Below are 24502 nucleotides of genomic sequence, written 5' to 3'. Positions count from 1 at the left end.
CCAGGCGTGGTGGTGGGCATCTGTAATCCCAGCTACTTGAGAGACTGAGGCAGGAGAATCGCTTGAACCCAGGAGCGGAGGTTGCAGTAAGCCAAGATTGCACCACTGCACTCCAGTCTAGGCAACAGAACGAGACTCTGTCCAAAAAAAAAAAAAGATAGTATTATTACCATTCCCATTTTCTGCATGGGAAAATTGAGGAAAGTGGTAAGAAACTTTCTCAAGGTCACATAGTCAGTGGAAGAGCCAGAATTTGGACACAGGTCTCTATTGCTCTGGAGCCAGAGCTCTGAAACCACTGTGTTCAACTGCCTCCCAGTTTTCAAGAGGCCCACTCACCTTCAGTTGTGACATCCCATTGTTAGCTATGTCAATATAACCATAAGGCTATAATTCACAATGCAGTCATTTTACCAGTTTTAAGAGTTCTAAGTGCCTCCCTACACCCATCTGTGTGGTGTCACAAAGCACACTTGCTTCACCACTTACTTGCTGCATGACAGTAGTGGACACTGTCAGTGTTCTGACTAGATGCCCTGGGAGTCTTTTTACCCATTTTAATTTTTATATCCCTAGGTTTTGGTGTGTGTTTGCTTCTAATGGTGTACATCTGTGACTCTTCAGCCTGAAACAACCTTCAGGGAAACTTCGCTTCTTTCCTTTCCCTGTTCCCTCTAGCTCTTACCAATTCTCCTGGGAGCATATTCCTAACAAGTAACTTGGACATGAATCCTCATCTCAGGATTTGCTTCTGGGGAACTCAGTCTAAGACAGTGAGTGGCAGGGGTTGCCAAATGTAGCTTCCCACCTGTTTTTGTAAAGTTATATTGATACATGGCTATTCTCATTCACTTTTTTTTTTTTTTTTTTTTTGAGATGGAGTTTCAATCTGTCACCCAGGCTGGAGTGCAGTGGCACAATCTCAGCTCACTGCAACCTCCGACTCCCTGGTTCAAGCAATTCTCTTGCCTCAGCCTCCGCAGTAGCTGGGAATACGGGTGCCTGCCACCATACCCAGCTGATTTTTATATTTTTAGTAGAGACAGGGTTTCACCATGGTGGGCAGACTGCTCTGGAACTCCTGACCCAGGTGATCCACCCGCCTCAGCCTCCCAAAGTGGTGGAATTATAGGCGTGAGCCATCCCGCCCGGCCTTCATTCACTTTTGTATTATCTGTGGCTGCTTCTCCACTACAACAGCAGAACCGAGTCATTGTAAAAGAGACTGTGTAGCCTGCAAAGCCTAAATTATTTACTTGTTTGGCCATTTTCAAAAAAAGTTTACGGACCCCTAACCTGGAGTAAGTCTCTTAATACTTTTGACTTGCCTTTAGGGATTCTCATAAGGATTAAGTAAGTTAGAAAGGGCCCAGCACGTTCTCTGGCTCTTATCAGGCATTCAACTTAAGTTTGTTGAGGTGGAATGTAATGTAGAGTATTCCCCAAGTTGTGGGTCCTGTTCTTACATCTTGGCGATTCTAGAAATTCCCCTTTTAGTTTTTAGACTTTTTGCCCTTCCTATCCAGAAAACGATAGTTCCCAGTCAAGCAGATTTTTTTTAAAGCATCAGTTTGGTGAAAAACCAGTCAAGTAGATTTTAAGGCAGTGTTACTCTGCCAATCACCAGCATAAGAATCTGCTGTGAAGCTTGTTGAACATACAGATTCCTGAGACCCACATTAGACCATCCCTGGAATTAGAATCTCACAGTGCAGTCTAGCTCTCCAGGCAATTTTGATACACACTAAAGCTTGAGAAAACATAGATCCATGGTAAATCAATAAATAAGTGCAATGGTTTAAAATCACAGATTCAAGAAAGTGTTTACTTGTGGGGAGAAGGGGTTTTAGGAGGACCACACAGAGAACCTTGAATATACTTTTCATTTTGCCAGGCATTGTTTCAGGTATACTTCATGCTCATTTAATCATCTTAAAGCCCAATTAATAAATACGCTTATGTTTTTAAGGTTGAGAAAATGGAAGCACAGAAATTCAAGTATTTTATCCAGGATTACACAACCAGTATAAGCTGAGCCAAGATTCAAACATCATTCACTGCCTCTAGAGTCCAAGATGGTTTTTTGTTTGTTTTTTGTTTTGCTTTGTTTTGAGACAGGGTCTCATTCTGTCACCTAGGCTGGAGCCCAGTGGAGCCATCACAGTTCACTGCAGCCTGGATCCTCCTGCCTCAGCCTCTTGAGTAGCTGGGACTATAGGCACGGGCCACCATGCCCAGCTAATTTTTAATTTTTTTTTTTTTTTTTTTGAGACAGGGTCTCACTCTGTTGCCCAGGCTGGAGTGGAGTGGTGCAATCTTGGCTCACCGCAACCTTCACCTCCTGGGCTCAAGCAATTCTCCTGCCTCAGCCTTCCAAGTACCTGGGATTACAGGCCCGTGCCACCACACCTGGCTGAATTTTGTATTTTTAGTAGAGACAGGGTTTCACCATGTTGGCCAGGCTAGTCTTGAACTCCTGACCTCAAATGATCCACCCGCCTTGGTCTCCCAAAGTGTTGTGATTACAAGCATAAGCCACCACTCTGGCCTAAATTTTTTGTAGAGATGGGATCTCACTATGTTGCCCAGGCTGATCTTGAGCTCCTGCACTCAAGTGATCCTTCCACCTTGGCCTCCCAAAGTGCTGGGATTAGGAGCGTGAACCATGAGCCCAGCCCACAGTCCAGGTCCTTTTTTTTGTTTATTTTATTTTGTTTTTGAGATGGAGTTTTGCTGTTCTTGCCCAGGCTGGAGTACAATGGCACGATCTTGGCTCACCACAACCGCCACCTCCCAGGTTTAAGCGATTCTCCTGCCTTAGCCTCCCCAGTAGCTGGGATTACAGGCATGCGCCACCACACCCAACTAATTTGTTGTATTTTTAGTAGAGATGGGATTTCTCTATGTTGGTCAGACTGATCTCGAACTCCCGACCTCAGGTGATCCGCCCGCCTCGGCCTCCCAAAGTGCTGGGATTACTGGCGTGAGCCACCGCGCCCAGTCAAGTTCTTAACCACTAAATTATACTTTTTTTCTATCCCTAGTAATGTTCTATTTCTCAAACTGAGTGGAATAGACACACACATTAGATTTGTTATTTATACCTTACATATGTACTATATTACATATATCTTTTATTTATTAAAGATGTCACTTAAACATACAAAAAGGCTTTTACAAAGAGCAAAGTAAAAACGACAATTGGAAGAAAACCTGTTGCTCATTCAAACTTTACTAGCGCCTCCAAGGTTGACAGTAGGAGAGAACCTCAAGAGGACAGCCGAACACCCCAGAGCCCTACCTTTCCTCCAGCACGTCTTCCCTTTGGGGAATCGCAACACCCTGGGCGGCAATCTCCCCTCCACCCTTAGAGGGTGCTGTTCTCACTCTCTAAGGCATAGGACCAAGTTTCAGATAGGACTCTCTCTAGGGGACTCTGGCTCCCAGTGCCCTGGGGCAAAAAGAAAAGCGCTGGGCATTATTCTCGAGGTGCCTGTGCGTGCCGCCTCCGATGTGAACTCGCAGTCTCATTTCTAGAACTGCATCTAAAGCTCAGAACCGGTTCATGACTTGTCTTAAGTTACACAAGTCAATGAGCGCTAGGACTTGAACTAGGTCCTCTGAGCAATTCGGTCCCCAAGGCTGTCTGCCTCCCGAGGGTCCGGACAAGGTCTTCTTGGGTACCCCCCACGCTCAAACCCTGAGAGGCTGTCTTCCTCCCGAGGGCCCCGGGACCGACAATCTCTTACTCCTGTTTGCCTTGACTAAATACAGCCGGGACTCTGAAGGAGCTAGATCTCGCGTCCCAACTCAGGCGTCCTCCAAGAGGGTAGACAGGCGGGAGGAAAGCGGACCGAGCCAAGCCCGCGCGGCGCCGGTCCTGCCAGCTCTATCTGGCGGGGTCGCGCCAGGATTACCCACCTAACACAAGGATACGGTCCTCGGGCCGCAGCTCCGGCTCTAGGAGGGCACGGAAGGAGGAGAAGTCCCCGAACCAATCGTAGGGGGCAGAATCGGCTGCGCCTTGGTAGCGCTGATCCCAGTACTGGACTTCGCGGTACCCGCAGTTCCGCTCCGGTAACTCCGGCGGCGCTCTACCGGCCCCTGGAGAAGCCATGCTCTCAACCGCGGGGACCGCCAGAGCCGCCGGCCCTTCAGCCAATACGGAAGGCAGGATGCAGAAGGCTGGGCCCTGGTGTCTCCGCCCACCATCTGCAGTTGCTCAACACAAACACGTGGAACTTCCGTCCTTTACTAAGCGCTCTTTGAAGAATCCTCCGGCTGGGAAAACCATCGTCCAGACCCTGAATCCTCCGGCTGTACTGCCAACTCTTCCTAGAGCCGCACTCATGGTGTCAGACTCACGTGGGCTCATCACTGCGTCCTCTCATATTTTCAATGTGAATTACTTCTATTAGGAAGTCTGAAAATTAGTGAAAGGTTCATTTTTCTCAGCATCCGGAAGGCTCTAAGCGGAGGCAGTAGGGGCGCGAACAGGGGCTTTGCCCTCCTGGAGAGACAGCATGAACACAGATGTTCCCAGCGTAGGCGAAGTAGAATGTTGGCTTCAGGGACTGTAGGGAAGGTAGGCAGGAATGTTGCTTTTCTGGACATTAGTTCTAAATTAGCGCCTGTGTACCTAGGGCTGGGTATAAACTAAGGAGTAAGACATTGTTCCTGCTCCTATGGAGCGTGGAGTGCATCAGAGGAGACAAATGTAGAGGAAAAATTACATTTTAGTGGAGTAAATGAAGACTGGCTACCCGGATCGGCGCTTAGCCTGGTGGGACGCCAGGCGCGGGAAGCGGAACTTAAGTGTCGAAGGTTCGGGTTTCCGCGGGTGGTGGGCCCACACAAGCGGTGCACCGTTAAGATGGCGGCTGGGCTGCGGAAACGCGGCCGGTCCGGTTCCGCGGCCCAGGCAGCGGGACTCTGCAAGCAATGGCTGCAGCGCGCCTGGCAAGAGCGGCGCCTGCTGCTGCGGGAGCCGCGCTACACGCTGCTGGTGGCCGCCTGCCTCTGCCTGGCGGAGGTGGGCATCACCTTCTGGGTCATTCACAGGGTGGCATGTGAGTGCGCCGAGGGGGAGGGGAGGGGAGGGAGGGAGACCTGAACCCGCGACCCAAACTGGATCTCAGACCTGGAACTCAAAACCAGACTCTGTATCCACTCACTCATCATTTGCAAACCCATACATATCCCTTACCTGAGCGCCAAGCCTGCTCTACAGAAAACCTGATCTTAATCCGCCCGCATGGCAGAGGTGGATACTCGAGAGATTGGCCTTCTGCACTGAACTTACAGCCTGCGAACTAGCTTAGAAGTCACATTTGAGCCAAAATTGTTGTATTGCTGCTCTTGCTGCTTTTCTCTGTGGCTTTGAACACCTCAGGTCTCCTCCTGAATCTCAGCTTTTTCCATGTATTCAGTTCTGTGATCTTTGAACGTCCCTTCTCAATGATGGCATTTTGTGACCACTTGAGTCCATTAGGCATTATTGGCTACTCCTTTCCAGGCTGAAACTATACTCTAGGCTTAAGGCACTTGACTTTCTTGCTAAAGACTCTTTAATTCAACAAATATTTATTTAGTGCTTATTATATTACCAGAGAGAGGTACAGTGGTGAATAAGAGATGCATTTCTAACTCCGGTCTGGACAATAAGTTAGCAGGCAATGATAATGCATCATATTCATCATGGTAGTAAGACAGAATGCCATAAAGGGCATAGGAAGTCACTTAAACCAGATTGGAGGAGTCAGCAAAGGCTTCATAGAGCCACCCTTGAAGGAAGGTAGGAACTAGCTAGTTAAGGAAAGAAGGAAAAGGTGAGGGGAAGGAGTGCTCTGGGCAGAGCATCCTCTATTAAAAATCTCCAGTTAGGCTGGGCGTGGGAGCACAGGCCTGTAATCCCAGCACTTTGGTAGGCCTAGGTGAGTGGATCTCCTGAGGTCAGGAGTTTGAGACCAGCCTGGCCAACATGATGAAACTCCATCTCTACTAAAAATACAAAAATTAGCCGGGGGTGGTGGCACATGCCTGTAATCCCAGCTACTTCAGAGGCTGAGACAGGAGAATCTCTTGAACCCGGGAGGCGGAGGTTGCAATGAGCCGAGATTCTGCCACTGTACTCCAGCCTGGGTGACAGAGTGAGACTCCATGTCAAAAAAAAAAAAAAAAAAAATCTCCAGTTAGAGTGGGCACTGTGGCTCATGCCTGTAATCCCAGCACTTTAGGAGGCTGAGGTGGGCGGATCACTTGGGGCCAGGAGTTAAAGACCAGCCTGGCTGGGCACGGTGGTTTACGCCTGTAATCCTAGCACTTTGGGAGCCTGAGGCGGGCGGATTACCTGAGGTCAGGAGTTCAAAACCAGCCTGGCCAACATGGTGAAACCCCGTGTCTACTAAAATAGAAAAATTAGCTGGGCATGATGGCAGGTGTCTGTAATCCCAGCTACTTGGGAGGCTGAGACGGGAGAATTGCTTGAACCGGGGAGATGGTGGTTGCAGTGAGCTGAGATCGCACCACTGCACTGCAGCCTGGGTGGCTGAGCGAGACTCTGTCTCAAAAGAAAACAAACAACAACAACAGAAACCAGTCTGGCCAACATGGTGAAACTGCATCTCTACTAAAAATACAAAACTTAAAAAATTAGCCAGGCATGGTGGCACACACCTGTAGTCCCAGCTACTCAGGAGACCGAGGCAGGAGAATCACTTGAACCCGGGAGGCGAAGGTTGCAGTGAGCTGAGGTCGTGCCACTGCACTCCAGCCTGGGTGACAGAGTGAGACTCTGTCTCAAAAAAAAAAAAAAAAAAAAAGCCTGGTCCCTTTGAGGAACTGAAATAATTTTTTTAGAGCTGGAGTGTAGAAATCAAGTGAAGAGAGTAGTAAGAGATGGGAATGCAGAAACTGAGACCAGATCATGAAGAAATTGGAAAGCTTTGTTAAGAAGATAGCATGATAATTAAGAACCTAGGACCCTGCAAGCTTCAATCCCAACTCCACCATCCTAGCTCAATTATCTTAAGCCAGTCACTTAACCTAATTAATTCTTAAGCTCCCTGTCTAAAAGGAATAATACAGAGTTTTCTTTATCTTAAGGGTCTTGGGAAATCATTGAGAGGTTTTAAGCAGAGGCCTGTTACGATTTGTATTTCAGGAAGAGCTCTTTGGTATACAAGGTGGAAAATACATTGTAGTAGGGTGAAAGTAGAAGTCAGGGGCCTAATTAGCAGGCTATTATATAATCACTGGGGCTAGAGATTACTTTAGGCTCCAAGTATGTAGTAGCAGAGAAGGATGAGATAGAGATATTTATGGTGAGGAGCAGGCAGAACTTGGTGACGAAGGGTTGGAAATGAGAGAGGAGGGAGTATCAAAGATGTTACTCAAGTTCGTGACCTGGTAGCTAAGAGGTCAGTGGTGCCATCTGTGGAACCCAGGAAGGGGAGTAGATTGGAGTGGGAGGAAAGATCACGAGTTCACTTACAGAAATGTTGTGTTTGAGATGCCTGGGCTCACCCAGGGAATGTCAGATAAAGAGTTAGATTAAGAGGTAGTGAAGCCCTGGGAATTGGCTGAAAGTCTGTGTTTTGATGGTCTGGAGGCATGGGGAGGGTGGCAGACAAGTTCTGGACTCAGAAGTAACCAGATCATCTTGTCTTCTTCCAGACACAGAGATTGACTGGAAGGCGTACATGGCCCAGGTAGAAGGCGTCATCAATGGTACCTATGACTATACCCAACTGCAGGGTGACACCGGACCACTTGTGTGAGTGGGGACAGGAAGTTCAGGGAGGATGTGAGGGGCTGGGTAGGTACTAGTCTGTGTGGCCTGACCCAGGCTCACATTTTCTCTCATCTTCCAGGTACCCAGCTGGTTTCGTGTACATCTTCATGGGGCTGTACTATGCCACTGGCCGAGGCACTGACATCCGCATGGCCCAGAACATCTTTGCTGTGCTCTACCTGGCCACCTTGCTGCTTGTTTTCTTGATCTATCACCAGACCTGCAAGGTGAATCCATGCTACCAGGGCTAGAGGGCCCCAGCCTGGGAAGGCTGGGTGGTGGGGATGGCTCAGGCTTGCTGAGCTGACCTTGTTCCTTACTGTGTTCACCCTTTAGGTACCTCCTTTCGTCTTTTTCTTCATGTGCTGCGCCTCTTACCGTGTCCACTCCATCTTTGTGCTGCGGCTCTTCAATGACCCAGTGGCTATGGTGCTGCTCTTCCTCAGTATCAACCTCCTGTTGGCCCAACACTGGGGCTGGGGCTGCTGCTTTTTCAGGTCAACACCTCTTCCTTCTAGCCCCCTCTCTCATTTTCTGCATTTCCGTTTCTTCCCAGTTTCCTGCAGCAGAGGGAGTAAAGGAGTAGCCAAGACAGTGTGGGCCACTCAGGGCTCTACAAAGCGAGTCCAGGATCTATAGAAAGTTTCTGCCCTGCCATCCCCCCACATACACACATGCCCTCTTTCCATCCTGTCTTCCTCCCAGACAGCATTCATTGTTGGAATTAGTCCTTCACATTCTGAATAGTTTATGCTTATTTGCATATAGTAGGCATAGAGACTATGTATCTGCCCCCTGCCTACTCCAGGCTCTTCCCTTCAACAGTTGTGAGTGTAGGTCCCATCCTGGAGTTTGCTGGTGTGGCGGCAGGAGGAGGTTGCTGTGGTGATGGTGGGAGGTATGTCTTTGGGTGTTGTGTGCACAGCCCTGGAGCTGATCTCCACCCTTCCTCCCCTGCTCACCTCAGCCTGGCAGTCTCTGTGAAGATGAATGTGCTCCTCTTCGCCCCTGGGTTACTGTTTCTTCTCCTCACACAGTTTGGCTTCCGTGGGGCCCTCCCCAAGCTGGGCATCTGTGCTGGCCTTCAGGTATCCCCACCTCACCCTTCCTCTTTCTAATCAAGGAGAAGCCACTTGTCTTGATTGAGGGGATCTATCCTTGAGACTCCCTCAAAGCCAAGAGACAGGGTTTTGGAGTTGATCCTGAGCTAGGAAGCTACCATCTCTAGGCTATAGTTTCCATGGCTGTAAAATAGGGTATTACATTTGATGATCTCTCAGAGCCTTTTTATTTTTTTAATTTTAAGTTTTTGTGTGTGTGTGTGTGTTTTTGAGGCGGAGTCTCGCTCTGTCACCCAGGCTGGAGTGCAGTGGCGCAATCTCCACTCACTGCAAGCTCCGCCGCCTCCCGGGTTCACGCCATTCTCCTGCCTCAGCCTCCCTAGCAGCTGGGACTACAGGCGCCCGCCACCGCGCCTGGCTAATTTTTTTGTATTTTCAGTAGAGTCAGGGTTTCACTGTGTTCGCCAGGATGGTCTCAAACTCCTGACCTCGTGATCCGCCCGCCTCGGCCTCCCAAAGTGCTGGCTCACGCCTGTAATTTTAAGTTTTGAGATGGGCTCTTGCTGGGTTGCCCAGGCTGGTCTCAAACTCCTGGGTTCAAGCAATCCTCCTGCCTTGGCCTCCCAAAGTACTGGGATTACGGGCATGAGCCACCCTGCCTGGCTTCTGAGAGCTTTCCTTGCTGTGCCCATTTATGACTTGGTGAATCCACACCTTAAAGCATTGTTATGACCTCCCTCCTGAGCTTCTTTGGCGTCAGGCACTGGCCTGAGGTGGGGGCGGGGGATGTGGTTTTCCTGCTATTTCTGGTGGGAATTGGGGAACCTCTGAGGCGTACGTCCCAGTCCCACACCCCTCAATGAGTAGCGTGAAGGCTGGTCATTGGGAATGGGCCTTGGCAGCTCTGCTGACATCACACCAACCCTCAGGTGGTGCTGGGACTGCCCTTCCTACTGGAGAACCCCATCGGCTACCTGTCCCGCTCCTTTGACCTTGGCCGTCAGTTTCTGTTCCGCTGGACAGTGAACTGGCGCTTCCTCCCGGAGGCTCTCTTCCTGCATCGAGCCTTCCACCTGGCCCTGTTGGCTGCCCACCTCACCCTGCTCCTGCTGTTTGCCCTCTGCAGGTGGCACAGGTGAGAAAAGGTGGTAGTGCCGTGGGCAGAGTTGGGGGAAGGAGTGAAGGGCCTAAGCCTTAGGGGCTGCTTGGGGGAAGTGTCAGTTAAACTCATGGGGTGAGTCTAGAGTTTGACTCACAATAGAGGCTTGATAACTGTCTGAATGGCTTTTCCCCAGGACAGGAGAAAGTATCATGTCGCTCCTGAGGGATCCCTCCAAAAGGAAGGTTCCACCCCAGCCCCTTACACCTAACCATATCCTTTAAATTGTGGGAAGGTAAGTCTTGCCCTCTCTAGGTGCTGACAGAGTCCTGGTCAGGTATCCCCTGACACCTGGTGACCTGGGTGAGGAAAGGGGACCCCAATCATAGAAGTCCTATTCTGCACCACTGTGCTGAGCACTGCACATATTGAGGTATATTTGATTCTTAATTCTAAATACGAGCTACTCTTATAAGTACCTCTCCCTGGTACTATCATAAGAGATTCACATATGTTCTAACATTTAAAGCTCACAAGAGACCCCGAGATAGGGAGGTACACTTACATTTACTATTTTCCTTTTTACAGATGGAAAAAATAAGACTTCATGAGGTTAAGTAACTTACCAAGGTCACACAGCAGTACGTTAGGGGTTCAAACCTACAAGGCCTTATGGCCCTAGGTATTACTCTCCATATTCCATACTCGGTTGAGGAGCAGATCCAGAGAGGTTAATAAACTTGTCGAAAGGCATGCATCAAGGAATGGCAGAGCCGGGGGGCTATATGACCTAAAAACTATTGCCCCTCTGTTTTGGGATAGCCCCCCACTCACACACTCCTGCCCTTGGCCTTGACCGCCGCATACAGATTGTTTCTACCCTCTTCACCTCCAACTTCATTGGCATCTGCTTCAGCCGCTCCCTCCACTACCAGTTCTATGTCTGGTATTTCCACACACTGCCCTACCTCCTGTGGGCCACGCCTGCACGCTGGCTCACACACCTGCTCAGGTACCAGCTGGGACAACCTGGGGAGTGGGAAGGGATAGGGAGTTCCTGTTGGGGGTTTATGTCTAGGGCATGCTGCTGGTCTGCAGGCCTTGAAACTGGATGAAACGTGGAGCCTGTTTCTCATCTCCAGGTTGTTGGTGCTGGGGCTCATCGAGCTCTCCTGGAACACATACCCCTCTACATCCTGCAGCTCTGCTGCCCTGCATGTATGCCATGCTGTCATCCTGCTGCAGCTCTGGCTGGGCCTGCAGCCTTTCCCCAAGAGCAGCCAACACAGCAAGAAAGCTCACTGAAATCCACCCCTTTCCCTCCAGTCCACTCTCAGGACCTGGGGTGGGATGGACTTTGTGCCCTTCCAAATAAACCTTGCTAAGTCCACCTCTGTGCAACCTACTTGGAGGTAGGGGCAGCTGATGCCTGGTCCAGGCTGTGAGGGACATGTGTGGGACAGATAAAGAATTCACTCAAGCAGTCCTAAGAGGCACTTTATTGCATAGGATTTGGGGACTGTGGCTCTCTCCCCTTCCACTGTGTTGCAGGGAGCTCAGAGGATGGAGGGGAGGGTGAGTGGGGTGGGAGGAGCGGGAGAGAGCACAGGCAGGCACTTCTTGTGGGGGCAAGAGGGCTCTAGGGAGGGAGTAAGAAGCAGTGGGGGACAGGCTGGCACCAGCCTACACCTTCCCAGCACCAAGAGGCCAGTCCTGGGCGGCAGTATCTTGAGTGTGTTGGGTGGGGCGCCAACCCAAGCAGCAGCGGGCAGCCTTCACACGTTTGCTGGGCTGTAGCACAGCAGGTGTAGCTGCAGGTTCTGGTCCCAGTGGCGCAGCAGCAGGAAGAGCCCCCGGGCTGCGGCCTTGAGGGCGGCCAGGTCAAGGCCGTCAGGCAAGTGCTGGGCCCGCAGCCAGCAATCAGCCTTGGCTGCTGTCAGTTCCCACTCGCCAAAAGCAGCGGCGCATCGGTGCTCCAGCCAGGCGAGCGCCACGGCAGTGGCCCAGGTCCGGCCCCGCAGGTCGGTGCCGCCCAGCCCTTCCGCCCCCTCGGAGGCCTCGGTGTCTGAGCCCCGCCCACTGTCCACCTGGCCTGGGCCCTCGGAGCCCGAGCTGGGGGACGGGCTGCAGGAGGCTGTGGCACTGTCACCCTGACCAACACCAGGGCCCAGAAGTGCCCAGGGCAATGAGGCCGAGGTAGGGCTGAGGCTAGCACGGTGCACAGCAAAGGGCGAGGCGCGGCAGAGGCGCTCCTGCGAGATGCGCACAGCGGCGCAGAAGGGCGCGTCCAGGCGGAAGGAGCCTGTTGCCTCCTGCAGCCGCACCTGAGGAGAGAGGAGGTGGGGGGAGAAGCGAGCTTAGACAGCGCCTGGCCCCGGCGGCGCCACCCTCCACCTCCCGAGTCCTCACCAGGGGCAGGTAGTCATGGTCGCTGCCTTCACTGTTGTTGGCCTGGCCCAGGTCAGGGCTACAGAGTTTGTGACGGCGGCCCAGGCTGAGCCGAGAGGGAGGACGGGGAGGTGGGCGGCGAGGACCTTCCTTGGCAGGGTCCCCCAAAGCACACTTGGAGTTGCCATTTTGGTCCGAGTCCCAGGCGCCTGCTGGAGAGCCTCCCTGAAGTCCTGCAGTGGGGATCATCAGTGCCAGCGGGTGGTCTCTAAGTCCAAGTGCCCCTACCCTTTCCCTACCTTTAGAGTAGACAACAGTAGGCAGAGGAGCTGCATCTAGACGACTGTGAGCGGCAGGAGGGGTTCCTGGGGGCTCAGCTGGCTCTGCAGGGGCACAGGGGACAGGAGTCAGGTTTGTCCAGGAGAGTGGCCAGTGAGGTGAGAGCTGCACCTGAGAGGTCACCAGAAGAGGCCCCTACCTGAGCTGCACACCTGCAGGACCCCAGGCAGGACCTCCCTAGTGGTAGCATCCACAGCTACAGGGCAAGTGAAGCAGGAAGGGGCAGAGCTGACCTTACTTGTCTGAAGGGCTCGAAGCCAGCACCTCCGGGCATGGCCTGTGGAACCAAGGAGCGGTCTGTGGAACCCTCACCACCCACCCTCTACAGAGGGCTCATAGAAAAAATTGCAGTGTTCTCCCCAGCTTCTCCCTCTATCGACTTTTTAACAGAGTAGATTACCTTGCTAGGCCCAGAACCAGCTCAGACTCCCCGACTTTGACAAGAAGTGGTCAGGCTGAACCTTCAACCCATAGCAGAGCAAGGGCCCCCTGGCTGCCCAGAATTCAGCACTCTGGACACCACCCAGAGGAAGCACCTTTTCTTCCCCTATTTCTGCACTAACAGAACTTGGAAATATTCTCTCTCTTCATGATCCAGTGTGGTAGCCACTAGTCACATAAGACTATTGAGTACTTCAGCTGTGGCTAGTACAACTGAGGAAATGAACTCTTAAGTATTTTCCTAAATGACAAAGATTTGTTTTTATGTGTGAGTGCTCTGAATCATTACAGGATCACATTGCCCTCTGAGCTGGCTGCTAGGAAGCTTGTCAGTCCTGGATCCGATCCTTGCAAGAGTGTATCACCACACAGCATGCACCTTTAATATAATATAACCTCATTCTCAGTTTCCTTTTATTTTTACTTTTTCCCATTGCCCTGCTTAATTTTTTATCTTGTCTGTCATGAGCCTGAAATCCTTTGTGATGAAAGTGAGGTATGGAGAGTGACCAAACACACAGACCTCTACCTTTGCTGCTTTTAGCCCATGCCTTTGGGCCCTGACTGGACCCATGAGCCACTCACCCCGGTCTGCTGTGGTCTCGGCCCCTCCTCGGAGGGCCAGCTGCTCATTGTCCCGGACCACAGAGGCTGCTGTCAGCCGATGGAGTGCTTGGTCCCAAGCAGCTTCTCTTACAGGAGGTGAGGGAGGCTGTGAGCCATCTCCAGGTCCCCACAGTGTCTCCAGCCCAACACCCACCTCCCAGCACACAGGTTGCTCCCCACACAGGCCCCGGATCACCACATGGCAGCGTGGAGCCTGGGGAGGCACTGCCGGAGGGGCCGACTCCCCACTGGGAGGCACAGCCGTGAATAAGAAGGGTGGTTCCATCAGCATGTCCCAGTCCATGGGGGCTGGGGAGAGCAGGTTTCCTGGGAAGGCAAGACAGGGGCATGAGCAGAGTGGTCCTCTGGGATTTACCTCTCCAAGGCCTCCTTGGTGTCAGAGAAACCAGCTCCCCATCCAACACTTACCTGAGTCATCCAGGCCTTGTCCCAGTTGTTGGCCTGGCTCAGGACTTGGGCCATCTAGTATTGCACCCAAAGAGGGTTTCCGAGGTCGGCTGGGGACTTGGTTTGCCCGGCCTGGAGGTGAAGAGAGGCTTCGGCCAGCCAGAGCCGCTCTGTGCTGACGGCCCAGCATCTCAGTACTCAAGGCCCCTACCTGCAATGTGAGATATGGGGGCCACTGGTCAAGGAATGCAGAACCCCTGACCATCATACATGGGTGCACAGCTGGCTCATGCCCTTTGTCTGAAACCCTGGGTGGCCACTCACTACCTTGAGGGGAAAGGCCAAGTTCCTTATGGCCTACAATGACCTCTGGCCTTGGCCCCTTCCCAGCGTCATCCCATTCCACTTCCTATTTCCCACTTGTGGTTGTTGCTTGTCTCTGTTTTCGTTTATGTCTTCTCCCTCTCTGCATGACTACCTTGTGCTTATTCTTCCAGATATGGCTCTGACTTTCCTGACTTCCTCAGGCGGAGTTAGTCACCCTGACTTTAAGCCCCATAATACATGTCCTTGTGCTCGTTACTGGTTGTTACATGGTATTATCATTGGGGATTTACCCACCTTTCTCTCTAGCTAGACTTAATAGTAAGCTCCACATAATGTCTGGCACACAGCAGGTGGTAAATAAATATTTGCTGGATACAAGGCGAATGATTGTGGGTTGGATCGTACCTTGAATGGAGCCGGTGTGGGTGCAGGCAGGGGACAGGAGCGGGAGCCTGCAGGTTCTCCCCAGGCCAGACTGCGGCAACCTTGCTGAGAAGGGGCTCCAGGGGAGCACTACCTTCGGGGAGCCAGGGCCCTGGGAGCCTGGGGACTCACTGCTGCCTGTGGAGCCTGGGCCTGANCCCCTTCCCAGCGTCATCCCATTCCACTTCCTATTTCCCACTTGTGGTTGTTGCTTGTCTCTGTTTTCGTTTATGTCTTCTCCCTCTCTGCATGACTACCTTGTGCTTATTCTTCCAGATATGGCTCTGACTTTCCTGACTTCCTCAGGCGGAGTTAGTCACCCTGACTTTAAGCCCCCATAATACATGTCCTTGTGCTCGTTACTGGTTGTTACATGGTATTATCATTGGGGATTTACCCACCTTTCTCTCTAGCTAGACTTAATAGTAAGCTCCACATAATGTCTGGCACACAGCAGGTGGTAAATAAATATTTGCTGGATACAAGGCGAATGATTGTGGGTTGGATCGTACCTTGAATGGAGCCGGTGTGGGTGCAGGCAGGGGACAGGAGCGGGAGCCTGCAGGTTCTCCCCAGGCCAGACTGCGGCAACCTTGCTGAGAAGGGGGCTCCAGGGGAGCACTACCTTCGGGGGAGCCAGGGCCCTGGGAGCCTGGGGACTCACTGCTGCCTGTGGAGCCTGGGCCTGGCTCGGGGCTGGCAGAGCAGTGGGTGAGCACATACTGCTCCCGAATGTACGAGGACTGGAAGATGCGGCGCCATATGGTTGTGTCAGAGGAGGGGTTGGGTCCAGGATCCGTGACTGGGTCTGTCAGAGCATCAGTACCTGCTGGGAGGCAGTAGAATGGACCCCAGCCCTGACCCCTCCCAGTGCCCGCTCCAACATAGCCACACACATACACCTGGGCACTCACTCCGCTCCGAGTCCCCGGCAGCCCATGGGTTGGACAGTTCTGCTGACACAGTGCCTGTTCCCAGTGGCTCCGAGGTGCCAGTGGGCTCAGTGCCAGGGCTGGCAGCAGATGGGGCCTCTTCTGGGGATGGAAACACGGACCCACCCAAGCTCTGCCAGCCAGGCTCTTGGCCCTAGAGAGAATATTATTGGGAAAAAATTAGCTGCAGTTATATGCTACCTCTTTCCAAACAGGATTTTTAGATGGCTCATAGCAAGAGGCAACAAAGCTAATAAACCAGAAACAAAAAACCAGTACTAAAGAAGGAGGAAGCAAATATGTTCACCGTAAGGCTTAATAGAGCTGCTGGGAAGCTGAGCTTTAAGTTTGGCTCTGAGCTCCCTGGCAGCCAGGCAAAAAAAAAAAAAAAAAAAAAAAAAAGTCTATTATACAGCTCTCATGATCAAAAAGGAGGAAGCATGCATAGTTCTTCTAAAGAGATAAGGCTTTTCATTAAAAAATAACTACCATGTCTCCAGCTCCTACTGTGTCAAATGTCCTGCCAAGACTACTCACTTTATGACCCCTGATGACAGCCACCTGTGAACAACATCATTTCTATATGAGGAAATGGGTCAGTGAGGTGAAGTGACTTGCTCAAATCAAATGGCTGGTAAGTGACCGAGCTGGGATTAGAGATTGCGCCTAGGTTATGCTCATCCATCACTGCGTGTCCCAGAAAATACATTGGCTGGTGCTTTCTATAGGGAACCTTGAGCAAGCCTTGACAGAACCTCATAGCAAATGCAGGTGCTGTTTTCTGTGGCTGTGTGCTTTAGTGACCTTGGGTAAAAAATCAGGGGCAATACTTTGCAGGACAACTCAGTGGAAGACCTCATGAAGGCGGCAGGGTGTGGTCATCTTGGGGGACCCAGTGTGATCTCTGTGGAGCCCTAGGGGATAGTAGAGGAGCTTGGTAGAGAGAGGCACAGAGAATGGAAAAAGGGTTTGGAAGAGATGCGGGGACTTCAGCCATCCCAGGCCCCCCTACCACACCCTAGCCCCGCTACCACACCCCAGCCCAGGCCTACCCCTGGTGGGCGGGGCCGGAAACCATCCACCCTGAAGAGTGAGCAGTAACCGAGCAGCTGGTCCCCAGGGTAGAGTGCTGGGATCTCCCGGGGGGTCAGCAGTGCCTCCACGGTGTCAGGCACAAACCAGTCCACAGAGATGTCACTCAGGGCAGGCTCCAGTGCCTTCCGCAGAGCCTGCACCAGCTGTGGGGTGGCCAGAGGGAGGACATGGGATGGAAAGAGGTGTCATATGGCCAGACAGAGCAGGAAGGCTGCCCTTCCCTTGATGCCATCTGCCCAGCCCCTGAGCTGATGGGGCACAGGTTCAGGCTGGAGTCAGGAGAAGGAATGAGGGTAGGAGCAAGCAGGGGGGCTGAGTGCTCAGTCCTCAGGATTTGGTCTGTCTCCTGGCCTAAGCTTTGCCACATGGATGGGGCAGGACTGTGAAGATGAGACTCAGTTCCAGGACTGAGATTCAGAGGGTGGTCAGAGACAGTGTCCCGACACCTTTGGCCTTCACAGCACCGACAGCTCTTCCCCTGGTGGAGTGGGGAGAAGGCCTGGTGAGGGCACCAGGAGCCCCCATGGCCTGCCTGAGTTCTGTTTCAGACTTGAACTTGAATTTGTAACTTGGAAGAAAAACTTTCAGGTGTAGGGAACAGGGCCCAGGCTCAAGCTCACCATGGGCTGCAGCCTCTGCCCAGGCCTCAGGAAGTAGGCCTGGCCCCTGCTGAGGGCAGATAAACCCTGGAGCAGCTGGTGGCAGGTGGGCCCCAGCCCAAAGGAGAAGCATCTGATGAGGGAAAGGAAGCAGCTGTGATCTTCAGGCGCCCCTTGCGGGGGCTCAATCTTAGGCATCTGGCTCCGCCCATCCCATACCTGGCTGTCCCCCTGTGCCACCTCATGAGCTCCAGGGTTCGGTGGGTAGTGGTGGCCATGGGTGAGGCAGCAGTGAGCAGGAACAGCTGCCGAGGGTAGGCCCTGTGCTGGGGCTGCCCCATGGCCCAGTCAAGAGCAGCCAGCACGTCTGGAGGCCCACTCGGAATCTTCAGGGTCTCAATGCTCTCGCAGATCAGCTGCACAGCGTCCTGGAGAGAGAAGGCACAGGCTGGGACACACTGGGCTGAAACCTCTATGTAAGATTCCCAGAATCCCTGGACCACACTCACATCACTGCAAGGCCGGCTCTCTGGGAAGAGTGGCTGCACCAACGTCCCAAACACGGCCAGGTTGATAAGCGTCTGAGGCGGGAGGGACTTCACAGCCAAAACAATGGCATCCTGTGGAGGGCCAGGGAGGGCGGCATGAGGCTGGCCCCATGGGCCCTGATAGAGAGCAAGGGAAGCCAGATCGCTGACTTATCCAGGCTGTGATTCAAGTGAGAGGCTGTGGTAACCTGGGAGAGGTCCTGGATGTTAGGGAAAGACTCTGTGCCAGCGAGCCCCCGAGTGTGTGTGAGAGACTGTGTGTGGGACTCTGGAGGTATACATGAAACTTGAGTCTCCCCGTGATTGGAGTGACTCCCTGTGACTGAGTGCAAGTCTACGTATGAGAGGCTCTTGGAATCCTGGAGAGACATGTGTGTGCATGAATATGAGCAAGAGAGCATGACAGTGTCTGTTTGGCGGTTGCAGCAAGGCTGCTCTCTATGGGAATCCCCTGAGGAGTTGCCATCTGCTTCCTCTTTGGAAGATGGTGTTTGAAGCAACAAGGTAACTCCTGGCTTCAAGAGGCTGCCCCCGGCCCACCACAGACCTACTGCCCCACCCCACCCCCAGGTCTGCCCACACCACACCCCCACGGGCCTTGTGTGCCACGCTGCTGCCATCCAACAGGAAGAGTAGTTCCCGAGTAGCTGTCCCCAGGTGTCCGGGCTTGGAGCTCAGGTCCGGGCAGAAGCTCAGCACCAGCACAGGGTTCAGCAGGATGTCCTTGTGGAAGCGTCGCTGCAGGAACCACACCTGAGCAGGGGAGTCCCAAGTCAGCCTGGGCAAGGCTTAGTGCTACTTTGTTGAGGCTGGGCAGTGAGACTGGCTCTGGGGCCTTTTTCTGTCTGATCCACCCAGAGGAGACATCTTTTTGTAGTAATTACAATAAAGGCAGGGGCAAAGGCTGGTGGCTGTCCTCTGTTTATATCAGACCTAGCCTCCATCCTCTGAGACACACCCCAGAAAGATTCACGTCGGCCCTCCAGTGACAGTACTCATCTGCCCTCTGTGATGGGGCGTGGCAGCTGTGGAGAGATCTTGCTGAGAAAGAGGCCTCCCCGTGCCCATCCCAATGTAAGCCTGCTTGCCTGCTCCTTGTGCACAAATGCAGCCAAGGCCAGGGGCCAGGCTAGGCTCCTATGGCAGTACCTGCCGGTCCCCATCACTGTCCCTTCGCTGTAGCCTCTGGAAATCTCGGCGGGCCCTTACCCGGGCCTCATATTCTGCTGAGCTCAGGCTGCCGCCCTCCAACATCAGGTGTGGCTGATGGGGCTCTGAGAGGAGAGGACACAATTCTGTCAAGGAAGTCCCTGCCTCTGGACCCTAAGTGCCCAATTTCACTGTCCGGGAGAAGCCTGCAAGTCCAGCCTTCCTACACCACAGGCTCCGCCCTCACAGATGACTCAGTCCATCTGGCTGGGGCCCAGAAACCTGTACTTGAGAAATGCTACCCCCATTCATACAGAAGCAAGTCAGAGGTGACCCACGGTGTGTCCCAGTCTCTCACCACTGGGGTGTAGCAGGATCTCCAAGGCCCGGTCACAGTGGTGGCCCTCTGCCAGTGTGACACAGATGGTGGCTGCAGAGCTGGCATGAGGGGGGGCATCTGCCCGCAGGGCATGAGAGGGGCTTTCCAGGCCTGAGGGACACAGAGACAGGAAGGGGAGATGCAGCCATCACACCTTCCCAGGGACAGCAGCTGTTGGCAGGGGTCATGGCTGATTCAGTCAGCTCTCAGAGTCTGATCTATAGGGGGTCAGATGGACGAGTGAGGATGTGCCTGCTTTCATGGGCAGGGAAGTAGATTCCAGCTGGGTTTCTGGCTGGTTGAAGAGTCATGCATCAGCCAGGTGCTGATTTAGCATCCACCCCCCACCTTCTGCATAAGGAAAACCTACTTCCTCATGGGTACTGGTCCCATTGCAGTATCTTTCTTCCCACTGGTGGATGAGATGAGATATAAATAAATTACCTTGATAAAATTAGGGGTGTGTGTGTTGGGTAGAGGTGACCAGGGGTGCTCCCACCGCTAACCCAGATGTTCCTGAGGCTTGGGTCCCTGTCTTTTTGTCCTGTGTCCCTCCTATCCCTGAGCCTTATTTCCTTTCCAGTCACTACACTGGGAGGAGTGTGCATCTGAAAAGAAGGCAGGCCAGCCAGATGCACCCACCTGCAAGCAGGCATGGCCCAGTCACCAGCATCTCGAAGGAGAAGGTATATGGGGCAGGGCAGCGGGCAGGGCCTGAGAACACGTCCTGAGGGGCAGCTGGCTCCTCCCATGCCAGCCCTTCCTCCTGAGGGCTGCCCACCCCGAAGCAGCTGGTGGGGCTGGAAGGGAGCACGAGGAGGGTCACTGGGCCACCGTGAAGGCCAATAACCCCTCCGGCTGACTGGCCCCAGCCCTTCCTCACCCTTCCCATCCCCTGGGGTACCCTGCCAATGCCCCCTCACCCGCACTAGACCCAGAGAAGCCGAGGTAGGGACGAAGAGAATCACCATAGGCCCAACCTGTCGTCACAGAGCCCCGGAGGCCTGGGGTGCCCCGGCGGGCCTGGCGGGGCCAGCGGGGTGAGCACAGTGGGCAAGGCCACATGCAGCACCCCGTCAGGCCTTGAGGGCAGCTCCCGGCTGCTGTGCAGGGTCACCGTCATGGTGCCAGCCGCGGCGATAAGGCCTGTGGGCAGCACCAACGTGGACCGGGCCTGGGCCAGATCCAAGACAAGATGACCTATGATGGGTGAGAAATGGGGTCAGAGCACGCTGGGAGCAGAGGAGAGGGAGGAAGTCAGAGGTGGGAGCAGGCATCGGGTCAGGGAGCCTGGGCAAAGGGGACTTTGCGTGTTGGCACTAGGCTAATGCATTGGTGACGCAGGATGGAAGCATGAGATGAATGATAGCAGGAGAGGCAGACTAACTGTGGAAAGATCTGGCTGTCATCAGGCAAGAGCGCAGTGACATCCTTGCTAATGGAAGGCTGAAGAGAAGGGGCCATGTCCACTCTCAAGGCCCTGGGAATACCCACACCCTCTGCCCCTCTACCCCTGCCTGCCTGTTTCCATTCAACCCTTGGCCACCATCCCTTGTGGATAGACATCTCCCTGTAGCCTGGGACCCCACTCTGCTCATAAATCTCCTGCTCATGAACCATCAGGAGCTCCCCCATTGCCCACTAAGGTGGCTCCAGAATTCTCTACTCCTCCCGGGCAAGAGGAACAGAGAAGCAGGAAGCAGGCTAGAGGACATAAAGCTCCATTTGCACACTGCACACTGTTTTATTTAGCGCCTAGGTTTATCTGGGGACTCGTGGGGCTGCTAAAGGAATAATGATCAGCTATGTACAGTGGCAGCTGTGTACACCACCGACGTGGTCTGGCCCCAGCCCACCTTCACAGCCCTACTGTACCTCACTTCCTCACAATGACCAATTGTTCATCCTTTCAATAAATACTTGCTGAATAACTGAAGGGAAGAAAAAGATGGAAAGAGAGAAAGAAAGGGGCTTCCATTCCAGCCAATTGACACAGTGGAGAGAGCACAGCATCAGGTTTTAAATATCAGCTCTGTGACCTCTAATTGAGTCCTTTGGCAACTGTCTTGTTCTGAGGAGCCTGTTTCCTCATCCATAAAGTGGGGATCATAATAACTGTGATTGTGGGGAGCAACAAATGAGGCAATGTATGCAAAGCACCCAACATATAAGTCAGTGACACCAGCTATGACTTTCAACCCCCATAACAGGAGGGAGGGGGATTATCGCCCTTCCATCCCTCATAACAGGAAGAAGCCAGTATTACCCACTACTCAGGATTCAAATGAGGTGATACTAGCGATTGTAAACTGTAAATCACTGTAAACATTAGGCATTTTATTGTCATTACCCACTATAACCTATTTATAAGCATTTGCTTATACTGTTGCCCCTACCTTCCACCTAACTGAGTCCTACCCTTTCTTGCAGACAAATGCTGGCTTTACCTCCTTCTGGAACATTCCTGGGGCCTCACCCCAGAGCTCACTCTAGCCTCTAACCATGAGCCTCCCAACCTGCTGGGCTTATGCCAGCTCTCAACACCACCAGATTCTGTTCCTCTTCTTACCTGGATTGTAAATCCCATGGGCAGGAATCAAAGGCATGTATGAATGAATCAATGAAAGAACCAGGTGCAAACACAGCACACAGCACAGGGCTGGGCTTCTGCCCCTTCCCTGGGCACTCGCTGGGTCTCATAGTGCCAGGTTCTGTGTGAGGTGCTGGGATTTGGAGATGCTCCAGCGGGGAGACAGACAGGCAGATCTGTGACAATGACTCCCCCTGTAAGTGCCATAATGGAGGGCACAAAAGGCTGGGGAGCCAGGAAACAGTGCAGCTAATTATTTGTGGGGGAGTCAGGGAGGGTTTCCCAAGGAGTGACGTTTAGTGGATCTTAAAGGACAAGTAGGAATTTGCTCAATAGAAGATGGAAAGACAGAGCAGAGAGGTGGGAAGGGACCTGTCAGTCAGTGTGGCCAGTGGCGGTGGTACCTGGTGTGTGGGGTCGCGGGGAGAGGGATGGAATGGGGTGAGACTGAGGGCCTTGGCTGCTAGGCACAGGAGTCTACACTTGATCCACTGGCTCACGCGGGACCTGGCTGAGGTGTGCAGCCTAAAAAAGTAAGGGGACAGAGGGGACCACCTGGGGAGAAGGCTCCCTTTGCAGCCCCCTAGAGAGACCCTTCTCCTGGGCTGTAAGGGCTGCTGGCGCCCCCGCAAGCCCTGTGCTGCCTGCTGTGTCTGTCTCCCTGGCTGTGAACCTCAGGGTCATGTTCTCCCAGCACCTGGCACAGGTCAGGTGTCCAGCCCACGACTGTTGAATACGAGGATGAGCCAATGAATGCACAAGGCAGCGCCTGGAGGAAGGCGGGGGACGGGCGTAGGCCGAGCGGGTGCGGGAGCCTGAGCTGCGCCGGGCCTTCAGGAGCGCAGGTGCGGGAGCGTCGGACTCACCCTGCGCGCAGCGGCGGGGCGTCGGGGTCCCCAACCCGGGGCCCAGAGCGCGGCAGCAGGCGGCCTGCGAGCGGCGCCGGCTCTGCAGCTGGAAGGAGACGCGCCGTCCAGCGGCCTCGGCCTCAAAGCCGGACACCACCTCGGCCTCGGCCAGCGGGTACACGAACACGCCTACGGAGGGCGGCGGGAGGCGGCGTCGGACCCCGCCCGGCGCACCCCCAGCCCCGCCCGCGCCCCACCCGGGCCTCACCGTCCACCGGCTGCGGCTGCGGGTTGCGGTAGGTGAGCCGGGCCCGCACGCTGAGGCAGGGGCCGTTGGCGCAGGCCCGGACCCAGGAGTCCGTGAGCGGCAGCGGCGTCCAGCTGGAGGGGCAGTACAGGCCGGGCATGGCGCCGGGAGGCCGGCCCTACGTGAACCGGCCCGGGGAGCTGGGCGCAAGGTGACAGGGCGCCCACCCCGCGCTCCAGAGGCCAGCGCGAGAGTCTCACTCCAGCGCCCAGACGGGGCCTGCCGGGACGCGAGGCCGAGCGGGGGCTCCTGTGGGCGACAGGTGGCTGGGGAGATAAGGGGGCGGAGGGCGTGGAGGCGAGGGGGGCATCCTCACGCGTTACCTGGGCAGCCGGGCCGCGGAGGGTTAATGATTAACGCGCGCTCGGGCGCCCAGCAGTCCCGCCGAGGCTCCCCCGGGGGTGGGGGCGGTCACAGCTGTTCCACCGCCCGCTCCCAACCTCGCAGCCACCCCCGTACCTGCCGGCCCCCCGGGGCTCCCCGCGGCCGCCAGCTGTCGGAAGCGGCGCGGGTGGAGATGGAAGATGCTCCGGGAGGGCGGAGGTTTAAAGGGCCCGAATTTCCCCCCCCCCCCCCCCCGAGGCCTCCGGCCCGGCGAGGGACGGCGGGGCAGGATGGAGGGGGCGCCGAAAGGGCCTAGGTCTTTCTCTCCCTCGTGCCTCATCCGACCGCGGTGCTGGCTGGAGTGGAGGGGTTAAGGGTGGGAAGAACGAGCTGGGAAAGCGAAAAGAGGGGGTCTTCGGGAGGCAAGCCCGGGAGAGGTGTCGGGACAGGGGAGAGTCCATGGGAGCCGCCAGGGCATCGCTTCCCACCCCGGCAGAGCTGATGTCGGAGGAGGGGGCACCTGCAGTCGCCGCGGCCCGCGCAGGGGATGCCGCGGGCTGGCTCTGGGGATCGCCCCCCTCCCAGTGGCAGCCTCAGCCTCACCGTCCCGTCCTCCGCGGATTTCTAGGCGTCCACGGGATCCGTGTGGTTGGTGCCGCCTCTGCGTCCCGGGTGGCCCTGGGTCCCGGCACCTGCCGGCCGCCAGCTAGCGACTCTGGCTGCAGCGGCTCTGAGTCCCCGCAGGGGCGCGGGCCCTGCCGGCGGTGGTCCCGCCCCCGTTCCGAGAGGCAGCCCCTCCAGCCTGCCGTAGCCCCGCCTGCTGCTGCTGCGGCGGGGCTGGCGCCCC

At 54.5% G+C, this 24502-nt stretch overlaps 3 protein-coding genes across 15 annotated transcripts in view; 1 reads left to right on the top strand and 2 right to left on the bottom strand.

Annotated features, from left to right (window-relative positions):
* EEF1AKMT4 (EEF1A lysine methyltransferase 4) overlaps window positions 1-4210 on the bottom strand; it is a 9119-nt gene extending 4909 nt beyond the window's left edge. Inside the window, exon 1 of the mRNA XM_017866087.1 lies at window positions 3922-4210. Coding sequence (XP_017721576.1) covers window positions 3922-4117 — 196 coding nt within the window. The 5' untranslated portion in view covers window positions 4118-4210. The remainder of the gene's footprint in view (window positions 1-3921) is intronic.
* Window positions 1-11437, top strand: part of ALG3 (ALG3 alpha-1,3- mannosyltransferase) — a 15918-nt gene extending 4481 nt beyond the window's left edge. The window contains exons 1-9 of one of the 4 annotated variants that reach the window (XM_017866072.1): window positions 4256-4585; window positions 7675-7774; window positions 7872-8019; window positions 8129-8289; window positions 8760-8880; window positions 9783-9988; window positions 10149-10225; window positions 10820-10964; window positions 11095-11437. In XM_017866072.1, the coding sequence (XP_017721561.1) occupies window positions 7701-7774; window positions 7872-8019; window positions 8129-8289; window positions 8760-8880; window positions 9783-9988; window positions 10149-10225; window positions 10820-10964; window positions 11095-11257 (1095 nt within the window). In that variant the 5' untranslated portion in view covers window positions 4256-4585; window positions 7675-7700 and the 3' untranslated portion in view covers window positions 11258-11437. Of the gene's footprint in view, window positions 1-4255; window positions 4586-4823; window positions 5070-7674; window positions 7775-7871; window positions 8020-8128; window positions 8290-8759; window positions 8881-9782; window positions 9989-10148; window positions 10226-10819; window positions 10965-11094 lie in introns of those variants that run through there. The other 3 variants (XM_017866061.1, XM_017866066.1, XM_017866078.1) reach the window with 3 other exon arrangements.
* Window positions 11437-24502, bottom strand: VWA5B2 (von Willebrand factor A domain containing 5B2). 10 transcript variants are annotated; one of them, XM_017866003.1, is made up of 19 exons: window positions 23293-24501; window positions 23043-23213; window positions 20555-20786; window positions 20229-20386; window positions 19566-19697; window positions 19208-19332; window positions 18656-18811; window positions 18020-18130; window positions 17730-17938; window positions 17532-17643; window positions 16869-17054; window positions 15799-15970; window positions 15397-15713; window positions 14156-14345; window positions 13706-14053; window positions 12819-12956; window positions 12640-12723; window positions 12362-12573; window positions 11437-12276 (listed from the first exon to the last, which is right to left on the bottom strand). In XM_017866003.1, exons 1-19 carry the CDS (start codon window positions 23429-23431, stop codon window positions 11728-11730), a joined length of 3741 nt encoding a protein of 1246 aa, XP_017721492.1. In that variant the 5' UTR covers window positions 23432-24501; the 3' UTR covers window positions 11437-11727. The 10 variants fall into 10 exon arrangements, with proteins under 10 accessions (XP_017721492.1, XP_017721507.1, XP_017721496.1 ...); XM_017866018.1 differs by having other exon boundaries at window positions 12362-12549; XM_017866007.1 differs by having other exon boundaries at window positions 15397-15710.

The sequence above is a fragment of the Rhinopithecus bieti genome, unplaced genomic scaffold, assembly GCF_001698545.2.
Source record: "Rhinopithecus bieti isolate Rb0 unplaced genomic scaffold, ASM169854v2 scaffold_2432, whole genome shotgun sequence".
In the NCBI taxonomy this organism is placed as follows: Eukaryota; Metazoa; Chordata; class Mammalia; order Primates; family Cercopithecidae; genus Rhinopithecus; species Rhinopithecus bieti.
Note: the sequence above shows the minus strand (reverse complement) of the source record. Positions and strands in the feature narration are given on the sequence as shown.

What these genes read in the sequence shown, in the direction of transcription:
- VWA5B2 (XM_017865990.1), bottom strand. Translation starts at nt 23,431, where the DNA reads ATGCCCGGCCTGTACTGCCCCTCCAGCTGGACGCCGCTGCCGCTCACG. An exon ending in GCAGCCGCAGCCGGTGGACG is followed by an intron (nt 23,214 to 23,292) that starts GTGAGGCCCGGG and finishes CGCCCTCCGTAG; the next exon opens with GCGTGTTCGTGTACCCGCTG. An exon ending in ACAGTGATGGGGACCGGCAG is followed by an intron (nt 18,812 to 19,207) that starts GTACTGCCATAG and finishes TCCCCTGCTCAG; the next exon opens with GTGTGGTTCCTGCAGCGACG.